The 19,444-nt window shown below is 46.5% G+C and overlaps 1 protein-coding gene across 3 annotated transcripts in view; it reads right to left on the bottom strand.

Annotated features, from left to right (window-relative positions):
- The window catches only part of PRR5 (proline rich 5), a 68,420-nt gene that overhangs the window by 29,571 nt on the left and 19,405 nt on the right, over positions 1–19,444 (bottom strand). The window contains exons 2-3 of one of the 3 annotated variants that reach the window (XM_081191803.1): positions 16,215–16,337; positions 2,857–3,097 (exon numbers count right to left, since the gene is read on the bottom strand). In XM_081191803.1, coding sequence (XP_081047929.1) covers positions 2,857–2,987 — 131 coding nt within the window. In that variant the 5' untranslated portion in view covers positions 2,988–3,097; positions 16,215–16,337. Of the gene's footprint in view, positions 1–2,856; positions 3,098–3,175; positions 3,406–16,214; positions 16,338–19,444 lie in introns of those variants that run through there. The other 2 variants (XM_081191804.1, XM_081191805.1) reach the window with 2 other exon arrangements.

Genomic DNA, 19,444 nt, shown 5'->3' with positions numbered 1-19,444 from the left:
AGTTCAATCCCAAAACAGATTTGCTGCTAATATTATCAATCTAGGAAAGTAGTATTCAGCCTATTCCTTATGGGGACCACCCCCTCTTAAAGACTAGGCGTATTAACAACCTCTGCCCTGTCACAAATCCCCCCCCCCCTTTTGGGCAAGGTACTTGAAAAGGTCGTGGTGACACAGCTGCAGGCTTAAAGGGGAGTGAAGGGATAGTGTAGATGTGACCCTGTGACTCTTAATAAATCTGTCATTGGCTTTTGATACAATCGATTATGATATCCTTCTAGGTTGTCTATGGAAGATGGGATTTGGGTGGCACTGTTATACAGAGCTTCCTGTCTTATCTCCAGGGATGGTTACAGCACTGGCTGAGTGCTTCTCAGTCCCCTGGGTCTTGAGCTATGGGATACTACAAGGTGCTATGCCGTCTCCAGTGCTACTGAACACTACATGAAGCTGCTAGGAGTGGTCACTAAGAGATCTGGCACAAGGTGGCATCAGTACACCAATGATATCCAACACTGTTTCTCTGTAACATCTGAATTGGGGATAGCTGAGATGACTGGATGCCGCAGTGGGCATGAAAAAAAAACAACACGAGTGTGAATCCTGGCAAGATGGAGGCTTTGCGCATGTTTCCTGGCTCTGAAAATTTGGTAAATTGCTTGCCTTGGATGGGGTCACACTCTCCCTGAAGGAGCAGGTGTGTAATCTGAGGGCACTCCTGGATCCACCCATCCCTGGATGCACAGGTGTCTGTGATGGATAGGAGTGCCTTTTACCAACTGTTCCTGGATTGGGACAGCTTGGCCACCGTTGTCCATGCACTGGTAGTGCCAAGTTGGACCACTGCCATGTGCTCTATGTGGGGCTGCCCTTCAGGTTGGTGAAGAGGCTGTAGCTGGTGCAGAATGCGGTGGCCAGGTTGCTTGTGGGAACCTGCATGTAACATCTTGCTTCTGGGAGTTCCACTGGTTGGCAATTTAAGAATAAGAGCATGTGGCCTGTCTAGCCAAGCAGGACCTGCGCGCAACAGCCCTCTCCCCGCCTAAGGTTTCCAGCTGCTGGTATTCAGAAGCGTACAGTGGTGCCCCGCAAGACGAATGCCTCGCAAGACGGAAAACTTGCTAGACGAAAGAGTTTTCCGTTTTGGAGGTGCTTCGCAAAACGAATCTCCTATGGGCTTGCTTCGCAAGACGACAATGTCTTGTGAGTTCCTGTGGGGGTTTTTTCCTCCCCCCCCTTTTCTAAGCCGCTAAGCCGCTAATCAGCTGATCCGATCAGCAGATAAGCTGCTAAAAGCCGCTAATAGCGCTAATCCACTAATGGGCTTGCTTCGCAAGACGAAAAAACCGCTAGACGAAGAGAATCACAGAACGGATTCTTTTCGTCTTGCGAGGCACCACTGTATAGTTTCTGACCATGGAAGCCGAGTAGAGCCATCGGAGTGAGCAGCCACTAACTGTCTTCTCTGCTACAGACTAAGATAAAGGTGCTGGTACTAACATATAAGGCCCAATACAGCTCAGGATCAGGCTAATTTAGAGACTGTGTTATCCAGCAGGTCACTGCGGTCTGCAGAAGAGCTGCTCCTGCAAGTTCCATAAGATCAGAAGCCCACTCCCTGGCAACTCAAAGCAGGGCTTTCGGCATGGCTACCTGTTCTGTGGAACAGCATTCCTGTCGAGATTTCACAAGGGACCACTACTTGCACTTTCTAGAAACGGTTTAATACATTTTTTTTCATGGTGTGGTTTGCCACCTGGATGAATGGGTCTCTGCCATCGCTGTCTATTTTTTTCAAAAAAAAAATCTGCTGATTTCTATCGCACATGGCCTTGAGAGACTTGTGTAAAGAGGATGAGTAAATTCATGCTCCTCCTCCTCCTCTTCCAGGCTCAATTAAAGGTGCTGTTTTTGGCTTTCAAAATCCTAAACATCCTGGGGTTTGGGTTCCCAAGGGACTGCATTATTCCACACAAGCCTGCCCAACCAACCAACCATTGGAGGCCCTTCGCCCCTGCATTCAGCGCCCAGGAGAGTGGCTAAAAATGAGAAGGCCTTTTCGAGGGGGGTGACAATTTAGAGTTCCCTCTTCCTTTCCCAGACCACCACTCCTCTGCTTTCAACTGAATGCCACCCCCACCACAGTGTTTCTAGCCAAAAATATTTTTAAAAGTCTTTTGAGGTTTCATTTCACACACGTGCATATAACATTTAGTAAGGCCCGGATTGAGATTATAGTCGTAAATTGGTCTGCTTCTCTCTTATTTCTTCTTCAAATGCCAACATCAATAATGGTTAAACCTTAGTGATAACATAGGGAACTCTGGCATTTTTTATTTGTATTTTTTTAAAAAATGGCAGAGATTCCTTCAGTAAATCTCTCTCCCCGTGATTTATTTCTAGCTACAAATATACTTAACAACCCACTTCAAGTGTTTCTCTCCCCCGCCCCCCAAATCATCAAGACACATGCAGTTTTTCCTGTTCCATAAACAAACCACCCTCCCCTGGGAAAGGAGAAACTACACCCACTTTCTCAACAAGCAAAGCAACCAGGAGACATAATAAGCCAGCAGAAGAAGAAGATCTAGGGTTCCCTAGATCTTAACAGTCATTGCCAGTGAGAATGAAATGAGTATGAGAGAAAACTGTGTATGTCAGCACTAACAGAAGGGCTAGAAGCATGAAAAACCTGGAAGTTTCCTCTCATATGAAAATCAGACTTCAAACTGTGTTGTGCCTTGTAAAATCTGAGCCAGAAGTGATTCTTTGCAGTGTTAGCTGCGTTGGCTGTTGTGGAAGAAATTCCTGGTGCCTGCCTGCCTGTGTGCGTGGGGGGGATGTGCAAGCCCGTACCTGTTCCAGGTGGCGTTGGAGCAGGCCCGTCGCTGCTGGGTCCCCCGCTCATCCAAGGATGCCGGCTCTCTCTTGCCCAGGTCACTGAGGCTGGGCGAACTCATGAACTTCAACCTGCGAAGAGTCCTCATGGTCAAATGTCTTGTTTTGTGCGTGGCAGCTAGAGAAAGACCATCCTTTTTACAACACACACACACGCAGCTGGAGCAGCAGCTTCTCCGTTTGCTGTTCAAAAATGAAACTTAAAAAAACAAAACAAAAAACAAAGAAGAGAGAACCAGTCTCTACAAAACACACCTCGGCCAGCAAGAAAACAAACCTTTAATCAGATCAACTCTGACGTCATAAATTGTGGTTAATAATTTCTCCAGCCTTTTTTTTTTTTTTTTTAAAGCTGAACTCCTCATTGCTGTCCTTCACATATTAAGGGGCCCTTTAAACCGGAAGGTTGTGCAAAACTTTTTCTCATCCCCATTGTAAAAAAAACCCTGAGAATCTCATTCCGCATGCATGTTCCACCTGCCATAGTAGAAGCTTCACTGAATTCTCAAGAGTCCCCCCCCCTCTCTTGTAACCGGAGCCAATAAGGGAGGGGGAATCAACCCACTAAGGGTGACGTATGGAGGGGGTTGCATAGGGAAGTTTCGTAACCACCGATTCTTTGCCACATTACAACACACAAACTCTCTCTCTCTGTGTGTGTGTGTGTCTTTCACCAGGGCAAATAACAAATCTGCTTGTCTAAGAGGTTGCTTAAGCTGAAAGCACAAGATAAGCCTCGTGGGCAAAACAGGAGGTCTGTTTAAGGAGATGTGGGTGCTTTTGGAAAAGCATTTCAAAGATGTCCTGCAGCGCTGGTTGCTGGGGGCGCTTCCACTACATAACAGCTTCAAAGGCGAAGTTTTACAACGGGGCGGGGGGCATATTTGGTCTCTAAAACACCACAACCTGGAGAAACAGACAGAGATGACTCAGCTTGAAATTTTAAAAAGTGGGAGGAGCTCAGCAGCATATATGACAGAGCAAAGCCGTTTGCAGTTGAAATAGCCTAACAAGAGCTTCTGCTCTTTTTCTAAGACAGGGGTCAGCAACCTTTTGCAGTCGTGGGCCGGTCCACTGTCCCTCAGACCATGTGGGGGGCCAGACTATTTTTTTTGGGGGGGATGAACGAATTCCTATGCCCCACAAATAACCCAGAGATGCATTTTCAATAAAAGGACACATTCTACTCCTGTAAAAACACGCTGATTCCCGGACCGTCCGCAGGCCGGATTGAGAAGACGGTTGGGCCGCATCCGGCCCCCGGGCCTTAGGTTGCCTAGCCCTGCTCTAAGGCAGGCCGTGTATCCACCCAAAGTGGGAATTTAAGTATCCTGGCATCCTGAGATTTTCCATTCTCTTGTAAAAATATTCTACAACACTCTAGGTACACTGAAGAGAGCCTATAGGCAGTTATCTGGTCACAACACTTCCCTAACCCCAAATCACAAAAAAAATGCACAGCGTTAGGGGCCCCTCTGCCCCCAAACCACTCACGTTGAACAGATCTCTTGCAAGAACAGTTTATTTTGGTAGGTAAGTGCCAAAAACATCTGCACCTGCCTCTCAGCCCTGATTTGCATGTTACAGTTTAACAAACACATCATATGTCAACCTTGTGCTTTTGCGGTAAACTCCAGTTGTCTAATCTACTCAATTTACTATACAGTGTCTAATGCTTATAATAATGATATTAATCACTATGAACAAACACCCCATAACATGTAAAGAAGCTACTGGGATTTACTTCAAACAAAAACAAAACCATCATTTATAATCTAGAAACAAATGCAAACAACTGAACGAACGAGGCCCCAAAGGAGAGCCCATAATAAGTGGGGTTGTTAGGGGAGGCTAACCTGTGCCTTTGGAAGATAATGTACAGGGATTCTAAGTTTCATGTTCAAACCTCTCCACCCCAAGGCGGACTTCACTAAACATGATTTTGAGTGGGCACATTGAGCACTACCTGCCAGGCCAAAGAATGTGCTCCCCAAGCCCTGCTCCATTATGTATTTTGTGAGAGTCACAAAAATGGATTGAGATTCCTGCACTGCAGGGGGTGGACTCGATGACCCTTGGGGGTCCCTTCTAACTACATAATTCTATGAAATTCTAGGATTCCATAAAAGGAGATCTGGCAGTGGCCTCGCTCATTAAGGAACGTTACATATAACATACAAAATCCCAGAAACTCTTGAGAAAGTGCAATATGTTTAGAAGGAAAGGATCTACTATAGATGGGGCTTCCCGTTTTAGCTATGCTTGGCAAATAGACAAAGGATGTATTTTTTGCTGTTTGGATTGATTTTATTAAATGCACTAATCAAAGTCACAACACCAGATCATATCTGTCTGTGATCATATATGGCGGAGAGAGAACAAATGACATGCAAATGTGACCAATGGGCTCAAAGACAGCATAAATACCCCTGGAGACTAACAATAAAATGCTTCAGTAAAAAACAAACAAAAACAAAGAACAATTTTGCAAACTGCAGTACAATAAAGAACAGTAACAAAGCAAGCAGTGACTGGTCTCTCATGCGTCATTATTCCAGTATTTGACTGGAAAGAAGTGGTATCCATTGAAATCAGGTTAGCGATAGTACAGCCCCTCCATAACCCAGCGTGGGTAGTTGAGAGGTGATGAACTCTCAAGAAGTATTTATGAAAGTTAGAAACGGAAACCACACCATGTCAAATATAGCCTGGCTCCTTGCTTTCCACATATCATGTGCTAATATTTCCATGAGAGCAAGATACAAAACATGCTTAAACCAACTTGCAACTGAAAAAAAACAGAGGACATTTCCCAGCCTCTAGCTTTTGCTAATCTGCCTACAACCCCTAGTGGTGCAGCAAGAAAACTGCTGGCACATTTGCAAAGCTAAGTTTCAGATTAGATGAGGGACCGTGTGTCGAGATCTCAGAGTCCTGCAAGTTCCCAGGAGTTCCAGGCACTTACCCCGAGTTTGGTTTCCTTGGATTGAGTTTGCTGTATGATATACAGTGGTACCTCTGGTTAAGTATTTAATTTGTTCCGGAGGTCCGTTCTTAACCTGAAACTGTTCTTAACCTGAAGCACCACTTTAGCTAATGGGGCCTCCTGCTGTTGCTGTGCCTGTTCTTATTTCTGTTCTTATCCTGAAGCAAAGTTCTTAACCCAAGGTACTATTTCTGAGTTAGCGGAGTCTGTAACCTGAGGTACCACTGTATGGGTTATGTGAGTTAATGATATATGGTTTATTATCTAGCTTATTTACTCATCTAGACCACCTGAGTCTACAATTGAGGGGCTCACATAATACCCCAAGAGGGTCTTGCTGCTCCCACAGCCACAGCCTTGGATCCCAGCAAGAATCAGGCATGACTCTGTTTCCCAGCTGCCCAGCCTACAGCTTGCAGTTCTGCCCAGCCTGCTTCTAGCTTCACACACAACCCTGCTTTTGTTTTTCTAACTAGCAGACAGTTATTCTCTGGTACAGAGCCACTTCCTTTGTTACCTTAATGACCCACACTTTGAAGGCCATTATGGTCCTTGACTGGCTAATGCAGCAATTGAATACCTGCTGGGTCCACAAATTCACAACACCAAGTTTTTTATGGACAAGGTTGGGGCAAGTGAAAATATAGAAAGGAGAGCTAAAGGGGCTGCTTTTGGGACCACCTGGTTAGTTAATTTAGAAAAATTATCTCAGAATTGTGCCAGATGCTATTGAATATGACTGTTGGTGATTTCCAAGGTCTGCAGAGTGAGAGACAGATCTGTTTTCTGATTCAACCTGAGAAAGGAACTCTTTGGCACTGTGTACCATACAACACAATCTCAGCACCACTGAAGCCTCTCTGAAACTAATTTGCTGTTGGTGCTTCACTCTGGCAGAATTAAGTCATGCTAACCCATCCCTATCACCTTCATGCCTAGAGGAAGATGAATAAAATGAATCTGGATCTTGGGAAGACAACGGGTGCTGTGGGTAGATGGTTCCTATGCCTGTTTTGGACAGAGCTATACTCCCTCTAAAGGAGCAGTGACATATCTTGGGGGTAGTCGTGGATTCATCCTTGTCTGCCACTGCATTCAGGCATGGCTCCAGGCCACTTCCAATGCAGATGTTATGGAGAAACGGCTGCAGGTCATCAGCGTAACTGGGTCCTTCTGGACAGAAAGAAGAACAAGAGACATTCCAGTTCAATTTGAGGTTTGCTTGAGGAGGACACACTTCCTGGGCTCTAAAGACATGGAGGTGGGGGTGGGGGTGGCAGTGCTCACGTGACCCCCAGTGCCCTTCCATGACATCAATAAGCAGTGAGGGGCTTAAGGAGGCGAATCCACACCTTTCCCCTCATTTTCTGTTTTTCTTCTCCAACTGACGCAACACCCCAAGGCTCCTGGAGGCAGCTGAGCATGCTCAGTTATTCCTGGGGTCTTTGGGGGGGGGGTGCCCCACTTTGGTTTGGTGTTTCTGCATACCTCAGGCCCTAAGCGGTCACCCTCCTGCATCTTTCTCCTGCCCACTGGGCGCCTTCAAAATTCCACCTCACGGGGAGGGAAGTGTGCATGCTTGGCTCTCATTGAGCTTTCAGTTTTTTTCTTTATCGTTTTCTGCCAAGTATGCAGAAATCCCTGCCTAGTCTGGTCGCGTTTCACTGCCTTGATGACAGGTACAGGACCACCAAGTTTGCTATTAGAAGGGATGGTGATAAAGAAGAAGATGATTTAACACTTCACAAACTCTGTCCAATGTGCAGATACTTTTAAACTGATGTATAAGATCAGGGAAAGTTCATCTAATAACAACTGATAATGAAACAGTTGAAACTCCCTGCTCACCTCTGTGCTGTGTAAATTGTTCCTTAGCTTGCCTACCTTGCAGAATGTTAATTGGCTCTCTGAACAGGGCGACCTTGAAGTATCAGCCGGAGAACCACAGAACTGTCTCCTATGCTTATATATGGTGCGGGGCCTGCTATTGCCTGGGAAATCAGAGCTGTGGGTTGTTCAGAACTTTACTTTCCCACAGCCCTATTTTACAACTCAAGATTATTCTTCTTAAAGGTCTTGATTTTAAAAACCACACACACAAGTACCCACACGGCAAGATAAAGATAGGCTACGAAAACGGCCTGCCAGAAGGGGATGGAGCCAGCACTTTGGGAGGGAGAATAAAAGGAGCCGTTTCAGAGAGAGGATTCTGATGGGGAGATGGTTTAAGAGAGAGCAGGAGGGAGAGAAAGAGAGTTGGTCCTGGTCTCTGTGTGTAGCAACTACCCTGGGGCAAATATCTACAGCTAGAGAAAGGAGTCTCTGAGCTTAGATAGGAAGACAGTGTTGCGTGTCTTGGGAGAGCATTCAGACAGGAGTTAACCGGAGGGCTGAGTTGGAGCCAGGAGAAGGAGAAGCTGTGAGGAGACGGTCTCCTTGGGTCTCCTTCCAGTCAGGAGGGGAGAGATCTTCCAGAAAGAGAAGACTCCCAAACCAGGAAAAAAGGGGTGCGTGGGGATCCCCTGGGTCTGCTAGACTGCCAGAGGTATCTCAGGAGTATGGGAAAGGAGTATCTCAAAGGCTGGGAAACGGACAGAAAGAACCAACGTATTAAGCTGTAACACCTACACAACAACTAAGTTAAGGAACTGTAGTGAAAGAAGTGGAAATAAACTGAGCATTTACCATCTAGTCTAGAAACCTGTAACATCTAACTGAGGAGTAATAACTGAATTAAAGCAGCTGACATTTAAAAGAAGCTGTGCATTTATTACCTTGTTTAGAAGCCGGTATCATCCACTAGATTAGATTAGTATAATTATTAATAAGTTAACTGTTTCCTGAAAGAACATTATCTCCTGACACATCCTTTGTTTTATCAACTTCGTTCTGTAAACTAAATCTTTCTTTATTGGTCCAGCTCCCGCCTGAGTCTTCAAGGATCTAAGTTTAACCCCATAGAAAAACCAAGATATACCTTGTGGTGGTTATACAGGGTCTACAGAGAGGGGATCTGCCTCCTTACCTCCCTTTGGGAGAGAGGAGGAAAGGGGAATCGGCGAGAGCTGCCTCTTCCCTCTCCACGCTTTTCTGCTGGTTGGAGGGTCAGGGCATGGTTCCAATTGTGGCAGCAAACAGGACATCAACATTTACATTTAACATTTGCAAGCCTGTTTGCAGAATATGGGATGGTGGTAAAAAGCAGCCACGCCTGAAGTCTCCTTTTTATCCTTTGAGCTTCCCGTTATCTCGCTTTCAGCAACCTCCTATGCAAGACCTCAGGTGCTATGTGGTCTTCAGCGCATGAAGGAAATGCAACCCTAACACGCCATTCTTGGCACATCCTGTCCTTTTGCTTCCAGGAAAAATGTCTCCTTATTTTGTTTTCAAGCATGAGCAATCTGGAGTGCATGTACACTTATGGCTTTAAAGGAAGACGAGAGCAGTTCTTAGCGGAGAGGGCTATGGCTGGCTACCAGCTGTCATGGCTCTGCTCTGCCGGTTTGAGGCAGCCATGTTTCTGAATCCCCGTGGCTGGAAACCACAGGAGGGGAAGAGTGCTGCTCTTGTGATCAGATCCTGCCTGCTGGTCTGGTCAGCCACCGTGAGCACAGGATGCTGGACTAGATGGGCCTTGGGCCTGATCCTGCAGGGTCTTGTGTTCTTATGCTCATGATCTCCAGATATCAGGTTTAGGGTTTTCTTGTGGAAATGCCTCCCTCTACTGGAAGGATGGCTTTGAAGCAACTGAGACCCACACCTTTCAACATGAGAAATGATATACACTTGAATTGTTCTAGGCTCTCAGCACCGAGAAAATGAAGAGTACATTTTAAAGTATCTTGAGAGTATACTGAGTGTGTGAGTCTTCTGGGCCAGATTCAACTAATGTGATGTGTCAGCAGAGGGCAGTGGAAGGACTCCCGCTAGGGCAGAATGAGACCCTGTCATCATAGAACACCTCTACTCAAGAGATCTAAACTGGATGCCCATTTGATAACAGGCCAAGTCGAAGGCGTATATAAAGCAACCAGTTTACCTGAGGGATTGCCTTACTTCAGACATGCCCACTTGACCACTTTAACAGAAACATGGAATCACAGAGTTGGGCTCCACTGGTCATCTAGCCCAAGCCCCGACAATGCAAAATCTGGCACACTTACAGGTGCCACATAATATTCATTCCATGCTTGTAGGAAGTCAATATTTTAATGTAGCAGCATCTGCACTTCAGAACTCACAGCTTATTGACATCAGGCAGGAACCTCCACTCCCTGCTTAAAACAATTTTGTTTAGGCAAGCCTACGCAGTCATATGGAGTTTACATGTTTTATTTCTTGCTAGCTACTGTTGATTTTAATCACCTTTTGAATATTTTAAATATCTGCTTTTATCAATATTTTTTTTTCATATTAAGCAGTATGAATTTTGGACACCCACCCACTTTATATGTAAATTTATAGGCCTCTTAACCTGGCATATGACCCTCAAAGAAGCTTAAAATAAAAGCAACCATAAACAGAATTTTGATGCAGCAGTATAACAGAAAAAAAGCTACGGTTTAGGGGGAAAAAACCACTACTGAGAATGCAGAAAGGCCTGTTGGAACATCTCTTGAGGAAATTCCATAACGGGTGCATCACCACTGAATAAGTCCTGTTTCTTGGGGCAGAAGATCTTCATCTTAGATGGCTGGTGGCATCCAATACAGATGACCTCAACTCACAATTTTCCAAGACCTGGCTGAATTAGAAGGTATTTCCTGCTGCTGGGATGATAGCAAAGAAGGAGAGAATTCTATAATATGGGCGCAGCCACACACAAAAAAGCCCGCCTCTCATGCCACCACCAACTGTGCTGCTGATGTTGATGCGGCCGAGAAAAGGTGACCACCCCAAGGATCTCCACACTGGGCCAGGTACGTATAGGGAGATACGATATTTCAGGTAGTCTGGGCCATATAGGGCTTTATAGGTTACTTTGACTTGTGCCCAGAAATAGACCAGTAGCCAGTGACGTTGTTTTAACTGGGAAGTACGGCAATATGCTCTCTGTAACTAAGCCCCTGTCAGCTGAAGCTTCTGAACACTCTTCAAAGGCCACCTCGCATAGAATGCGTGGCAGTGGTCCGGTCAGGATGTACCGTATTTTTCGCTCTATAACACGCACCCAACCATAACACGCACATAGTTTTTAGAGGAGGAAAATCCGCAGGCATGCCACCCGTAGGCATTCCCTCCATAACACGCACAGACATTTCCCCTTACTTTCTAGGAGGAAAAAATTGAGTGTTATGGTGCAAAAAATACGGTAACTAAGCCATACAACATTGTGGCCAGATCCAGCATCTTGCAGTTGGTGCATGAGCCATCATTGGGCAAATGCCAACCTGGCCACTGTCAGAATCCAGGAATATACCCAAACAGTGAGTCCGAGTATTCAAGGAGACCCCATCCAACAGTTGTTGAATTCCTGTTCCCTAATCCATCTTCTGCCTCAGTCACGTCTGGATTGAGGCTCAACTTGATCAGCTGACACAGCTTCCTTAGATTGTTTGTTTGTTTAATTCATTTACTGCCCATCATCATAATATCTTAGGGTGGTTCATAGAATAACACACAGGATAAAAACACAAGTAAATAATTAAAACAAAAAAGCAAAACAACAACGCTCTCTTCCCACAGACACATTTAAAAGGTGGGAGAATGTTAATCAGCCAAAGACCTGGCTGAAGAGAAATGTTTTCGTCTGGCACCTATAATATATAATGAAGGCGCCAAGTGAACCTCCCTGGGGAGAGCATTCCACAGACAGGGAGCCACTACAGAGAAGGCCCATTCTCGTGTTGCCACCCTCCGAGCCTCATGTGGAGAGGTGAGAGGCAGGGGGCGCCGAATTCTGGCCTCGCACAGGTGCCACTGAAATCTGAAAGGCCAAAATCCATGCCTGGCTAACCTCCTTTTTCACTACCCTATCTGCCAAACTATGTTTTAGTTTTAAGAAAGTTGAACCAAACTTATGCAGTGTCTCTGTCCCATCCCCATATAGCAAAGCGAGGGAGGGAGGGAGGGAGGGAGGGGCATTCTGTTACTGGCCATTGTCCCCTTTGCTGCCTGTGTTTCTCACTCCTTCAGAATCAAGGGGATGGGGGTGGTGATAATAGCCCTCCCCCCTGCAGGCCACTCAACCCTCCTCTTCCTCTGAGTACATATCTCACTCTCATGCGCCTTCTCTTCCCTAGAAGGAGTGTTGGCAATACGGGATGAGTTTTTTGGGGTGAGGGCACGGGCAAGTCAAGGGGTACTTGCCTCCCACTTCCCCATCACTGGTCTCTGATTCTCTCCCTTCCAACAGTGGGACCTACAAGTCACCCCAGGATCATCTTCTCCCCATAGGGCACACCCCCAAGGCTCTGCCAGCAGTTGACACAGAGCTGCAAAGCAACTCTCACCCTATTTTCTAACACTGAGCCATGTACAACCTACCTAGACCTGACCACCCACCTGCTGTTGTCATTACTGCAACCCAGAGTTCCATATCCAACTGAGCCTGGCCTAAACCAGCGTGCAATACTCCAAAGACCCTTCAGGGCAGCAGGTGGGTCTCAAACCCTTAGTGAGTTAGGGACTTCTCCTGCATGCAAAGTCAGGCTCTCGCGAATTGAGCGGATGAGACAAAAGTGGGTTGAACGGTAAAGAGGGCACTTTCTGCATGTGCTCCAGAGGGAAGTGAGGGGCAGATGGGGCTCATCTACCTGGGGAGGTGGCCCGTCTAGGAGAAGGAAAACTCATCCTAAACCTCTGCTACCTTGTGGCCATACTCATTCATGAGAGAAAGGCTTCGGGAGTAAACCCCGAGAGGAAATCCGTACCCACTGCCTTGTGGGACATCTTTGGGAGAAGAAAAGGCTAAGGAGTAAACCCGACACAAATCCCAGCAACTCCTGCCACCAAGATGGTGCCAAAGGCCTTGCTCTGCTTTCCTTTGAACCACATCAGCAAGGCCAAGTGTGTGTGTGTGGGGGGGTCTTGTCATCTGGGCAGCCCAGGACCTCCAGACACCCTGCCCAGGCTTGTGCCCCAGGGAGGTCACTTTGGTGCTGCAAACACAGTGATTCTGGAGGCACACTCCATTGTGTCTGAGATGGACAGATGCTAACAACAACGTCAGGACAGGACACCCACCTTAAGTCTCTGGTCTTCCACCTTATGCCTCTTCTCCCCTCCCTCATGGCTCCCTGCCCCCATCCCAGTGCACAGGCTTCTCCCACAACACCCTCACTTTCTCCCCCTCCCCGGGCTGCCAAATGTCCCAGAGTCACACTCCAAAGGTCTCCCATTTCTCCTGCTCCTGAGCCTAGTGAAACATTAACAAATGTAATGCTTCCTGTTGTGGAAGCCAGTAAGGGGGGGTGGTATCTGATAGGGTGGCAAGCAATCCCAGTAACTCCCCACCCCCTCTGCAGATGGCAAAAAGGAAGCCCCACAGCCTGCAGAGCAGTGCAGGAAGAGAGAGAGAAGTCTCACATCGCCTAGGTAACCAGGCAACTCTCTGTCTTTCTGCGCTGTGTTGCAGCAAAGTATGGGGTGGAGGGGGAGAAACAAAACAGCATTGACGTGCATATGCCACATCAGTTGTGGAAAGCATGCATGTGTAAATTGGTGCCCTTCTTTTTAAAACACACAAAAGAGACCGAGAACTGGGGTTCTCGCTTGTGTGTATCTAGCAAACTGTATGCATGTATTTTTTAGAGGACAACCATTTCAGTATTATCCAGAGCACAGGGTCAAACACGCTGCCCCTTGTGTCCCTTGAAAGCCCCGTCTCCCATTGTCCATACCCTGCAAGGGGAGGGGAGCCTTCTCTGAGCACCGAGCCCCTCGGGATTTAGGCTGCACCCACACCAAACATCCAGAACACTATCAAGCACCTCACAGAGCTACAATCAATCTCTCTTCCTATGGAACTCGGGGAATTGAGGGCTCCCGTAACGACTTTCAGCAGCCACAACCAACTACAGTTCCCAGAGTTGTTTGAGGGAAGCCAAGGCTGTTAAAGTGGCATAATAATGCGTGTATTGTGTCAATGCAGCCATGGAACTCTTAGTAAGTCAAGGCCATTAATCTCTTACTGTGAAAATGCCATTTTAGCTTAGAAGTTTTCCAGCTAGGCTTTAATAAATATCTTTTTTTTTTTTAAAAAAAAAAAGAAGTTTTCCAGCTAGGGTCCAGGCAATTGTTGGAAACTTACAGGGATTTCTTAATTAAAAATATCAGTAATGGCAAGTGAAACTCTCTTATAATTATATAGTTTTTATTTATACCCCGCCAATCTGGCTGGGTTTCCCCAGCCTTGAAGAGTTTCACCTGGCAAGCTAAAACGCATGCACTGATGGAACAATTGTAATAGTGTGACAATGAATTCCGCCCTTTGAGAATAGGTTGTAGATTGCCACAGTTTAGAACTGGAACAGAAAATAGAGTCTAGGGTCACTACACATAATTCTGTGTCACACTCTGCTCAAGGCAAAGACATGCACACATACACATGTTTTGGGAAGTTACATCATGAAGCAGACGTACACTAAGAAACCTTTGAAAACAACAACTAAGCCCTGTTAGGTTTGCACTGCTCATGAAAACTATGAGAAATATGGAGCTGGTTTCAGGAACCAAAGTCGCTCGGGCAACAAAAAGAATCTTTTCTTAAAGTGTAAAGTACTGCATTTGTTATCCAAAGCAGCCTCTATTCTGCTTTAAAAAAATAAAATAAAAAATTAGCTGTGCTCCACTGGCCAAGGCATTCATGCTAGATGTGAGAGAAAATTGTCTCCCCAAATTATCTATCCTACTATTTCGGTAGTGAAATTGAGGGTGTTACTTTGATTAATATTCTCAGGGAATTTGTGGGCGAGAGGGGTGGAGAATAACTTTTCCAACAGTTTTTGGGGGGAGTGAGACTGTTTAGCAGCAGAAGCAGAAACCACTGTGTCAGCATCCGGCCAAGCTGTATGACCCACGACACCCCAAATCACGTTGGGCTGGTGGTGTGGGGTAGCCAGCAAAAAGAAAGGAAGAAAAAACCACCCAGTGCAGAATTTTTAGAGAATCTGTAGGATGGGGCAGGGCAAAAAAGAAAATTATCTGACATTTTCTTCTTCTTCTTCTTTTTTTTTTTTGCATACCTCCATTCACAACAGTAGTAAATGTTTACATCAGTGATGTTGTAATTTGCATACTGCCCTATACCTACAGGCGCAGAGGTCAGGTCTGAGGGAGAGATTGAGGGGCAGCAAACCACACAAAAGTGTTCATTCTGCCATTCCCTAATGCAGGTCCACCCAACTCGTGACCCATCAAGACGGATACAGCCCCCCAGTGACATATACCGTGCCCTGCCAACACACACATATGCAGCCCCAGGAAAAGAGCCAAAACAGATTTACTAGCAGGCATCGTGCATTCGCTGTATCTGCTCAGCATGGTGAGTCACGAGTTGTGCAGGTGTGTCCTGCTAGCTCAAAGGCAGGAGCTGAGGCATTTTTGAAAGTCCAGCTACATCCTGGACCTTCCTTTCAACCACGCAGGCTGGCTCTTGATGTTCTGCTGCTGGAGGCAACAACGCGTTTTGCCATTCTATTTTCTCCTGGCTGCAGCTCCTTTTCCAATTCTGAAGGGAAGAGACTGTCACTCTGCCGCTGGCTTTATGCTGCCCTTAAGATTTTAGGACTATTGCTTTTATTTTATGGGGAATGAATTTGTCATTTCCTGTAAGCCACCCGGATGACATGTTGTTATTGGGTAGAATACAAAGGCAGAAAGAAAAAAATAGATCAATTCATTCCATTTACAGTGGTACCTCGGGTTACATACGCTTCAGGTTACATACGCTTCAGGTTACAGACTCCACTAACCCAGAAATAGTACCTCGGGTTAAGAACTTTGCTTCAGGATGAGAACAGAAATTGTGCGGCGGTGGCGCGGCGGCAGCAGGAGGCCCCATTAGCTAAAGTGGTGCTTCAGGTTAAGAACAGTTCCAGGTTAAGAATGGACCTCCGGAACGAATTAAGTACTTAACCCGAGGTACCTCTGTACGTGCTTGCAAGAAGGGCTGCAATCAGGGCAGCTGCTTGCACACTACAGGCCCTCATGTCCAAAGGTTTGGGGGCAGGTGGAAAATGGTGCCCCCGAGAGGATTATCATTTTCCTGGAACCCCCAAGACAAAATTCTGCTGCTTACAGAGTTGGGCTGTCCCTGCACAAATACAAAGCTCCTCTCAGGAGCATCACATCTGAATAAACTGCACCAGAACTTTAAGAAACAACTTACCTGCTGAAGAGTTCAGAGCAAGGGACTGAATTGAAGTGATCAAAAAATGTAGTAGTTCACTATATCCATGTCACAACTGGAGATTTCGGGGAGTCTAAAGAAGTTGCATGAAGCCATGTAGCTCTGCAAGAGAAGATTTAACATGTTACACTGCAGAAAATTCACTTGCTAATGACATACCTTTGAGCCTTTGCCCAACTACTTTGTTTCTGAACCCTGATCTGTAACTCAGCCCATACCTGCAACCAAAACAACTGTATATGGCTTGCCTGTTTACCCTGCCTCTTACTAAGCTCCCTTCCACTATCGTTTCTCTTGTAATGAATTTTAGATTGCAAGCTCCTTGGGACAGTGATCTGTCCTCTTTCACTCTGTAAGATACTATTATTATTACTTACCGTATTTTTCGCTCTATAATTTTTTTTTCTTGTTCTCCCCCTCTAAAACAAGGTGCATTATGTGCGTTCAAGGTGCGTTCACCCGAAGCCTCCGGAGTCCAGCGCGAGTTCCCTCTGGGCTCCGAAGGCTTTGGGTTCCTTTCGACCTGCTCTTTGGGGCTGGCGGGGGGAAGCGCTACTTTCCCCCACCGCCAGCCTCCAAACCAGGTCGGGGAGCAGCGCGAAGGAGTCGCGCGCCTTCCCGCTGCCCCCAGAGCTTGTGGGACTGGCATTGCAGCCTTCCCCCCACCTTTGTACAGCCTTCATATCCTCCATCTCGCTGTTCTGGCTGCGGGGACAGCCTTCGTAGCCTCCGCAGGGCAGCGGGGTGAAGCGGAGGCTTTGCGCAGCTAACCCCAAGCTAGAACAGCGAGACAGAGTGCTGCGCAGCGCTCCGTCTCCCTGTTCTGGCTTTGCGCTTAGCTGCGCAGCCTGCATTCGCTCTATAGGACGCACACACATTTCCCCTTAATTTTTGGAGGGGAAAAAGTGTGTCCTATAGAGCGAAAAATACGGTATATGTTGCCAAATACAAAGCATTTCTAGGCAACTTACAAGCACAACTGAAAAGCAACCATAAAGTTAAATGGTAAACAATGCCCCCCTCCTTCCAAAGACACACATCCAGATCCACCACCACCCACTCCAGGTGTTATCACAATCAGTCAAAATGCTGGGAGAAAAGGTATGTCTTGACCTAGTGCCAAAAGCATGTAAAAGCTGGTACCAGGTAGTCTTTCCTGGGTAAAGCATTCCACCAGCAGCAGCATTTGTGTTATTTTTGAGCGTTCAAAGCACTTCCTGTACATTATCCCAGGGATCATATAGCCACCATGTAAGGTAGGTTTGAGTTGTTATCCAAATGTTGCAGCAGTAAGGCTGAGGGTGAGAGAATGTGCCCAAGGCCACAGGAAAGACACAACAAACATTTCCAAATGTACCTGAAAACTAGGTCTACCAGCTTCAACTCACAGTTGAGGAATCTCTGGTCTGTGGCTTAAATTAGACCAGCCAGCAGTTCCAGTTTCCCCCCAAGGACCATCTATATGACATCAGGTGTGAGGCAGGTACAGTACAGTAACAGTTGCAAAGGAACAACTGGGAGCGTTAAAGCGCATTCTTGATTCTTCCTTTGCCAGAATGGCTTACATCTGTGACGGTTAAATTTGGCACAAAATACAAGCCCTACTAGGTTCAGCTACATTCAATTTCGATCCAACAAAGTGAAATTCAAAAGTAAACCCACAAATATCCATCAACAGACTCCCTGTCCCCAGGGCAGAAATCAGTGGTTGCATCTGCTGCTAGTCCTGCTCAAAGCAGACCTACTGAAAACAATGGGCATAAGTAACTTAGGTCCATTAACTACATAGGCTCAATCCTGAGCCCACTCTAGAAATCCCAAGGGTTTTACTCTGGCATTAATGTGGGACAGAAACTTCCTGGTCAGCTGCAAAGGACACCCTTCTCCTTTTCAGGGACTGCAGAGAGGAGGAAATAGCCTTGAAGAAGATGCTTTTCTCACATCCACTCTCCTCCCACTATAGGCAAGGGGTCTTGAATTCAATCTAGTAGAGCGCCTCCACAAGACTGTCATTAGCTGAACAGCTGCACACTTAGTCTATGGAGCAGATGGCGCAAAATTTCTATGATCCCTCCCCACCCTCCATGTTACTTGGACTTAGGCATGCACAAAAGAGCTAAAGAAATCCTTTCCTGGGGTCTTGTGCATTAGAAGCAGCAGAAGCAACAACAACAGGTCTCTAGGATGACAGATTTACCATCAAACAGCTGTTTGGAGATGTCAAGCCTGCCAGATTTGTGACAAGAACCATGGATGTTCAACTAAAACACCAGTGAAACACAGTTGTTGAAGGAACAACTGAATATCATCAGCTGACACTCAAGCCGTAACTGAGTTGACAGTAAGAAAACTGATAATATCAGACCCACTGCTGACAAAACTTTATATATTTTTAAAGGCCACTTCCCAGCAACCCATCACGCTTCAGGAGGATAGAGTCCTGCACATACAGGCAAGGTTATGAAGACAGCTCTCCCAATGCTAAGGGAAAAGGTTGGTCTCCACCTCAGTTGTGTCCCTGAATGCAATTCACTCATAGAGCAAAAAGATGTATTTGAGGAGAGCTTTGTTGTGAGGAACTTCCAACCTAGTGCCAGGGAACCTGGCCTTCACTGGCAGATCTGCCAGTGCAGGCATAGGCAAACACGGCCCTCCAGCTGTTTTGGGACTACAACTCCCATCATCCCTAGCTAACAGGACCAGTGGTCAGGGATGATGGGAACTGTAGTCTCAAAACATCTGGAGGGCCAAGTTTGCCTATGCCTGTGCCAGTGTATTGGTAGACATGGACTGTCACATCTGCTTGAAGGTTGGTTACAAGCTGTAACTTCCGTGCAGGAGAATCCCTGGGCTGTTGTAATGATCTCAGGCAGGCAAGTGAGTCTCTGGCAGTTTTATGTACGTTTATTTACAATTTACATCCGGAGAGCGGCGCCAGGCCTGCCGGCATTAGCTACAAGTTGGTCACTCTGAGTCTTCGCCCCTATCACAACATGTAGGGCACCAAAGTCCAGTCCATCCTCTTTTGTACTTCCGTTGCATCTTAACCCTTTCGGCTCTTCTGGTTCAAGGAGAAGATGGGTGAACACCCCACCCCCCCGTTATCAAATGACAATTCCTCCTTGTTGCATCTCTGTCTCCCTCCTTGTTGCATAGCAACCCCCTCAATGTCTTCTGTCTCCTCCCCTTCCTCTGCCTGTGAGCTCTCC

The sequence above is a fragment of the Podarcis bocagei genome (assembly GCF_964188305.1).
Source record: "Podarcis bocagei genome assembly, chromosome: 4".
Classification (NCBI taxonomy): Eukaryota; Metazoa; Chordata; class Lepidosauria; order Squamata; family Lacertidae; genus Podarcis; species Podarcis bocagei.
Note: the sequence above shows the minus strand (reverse complement) of the source record. Positions and strands in the feature narration are given on the sequence as shown.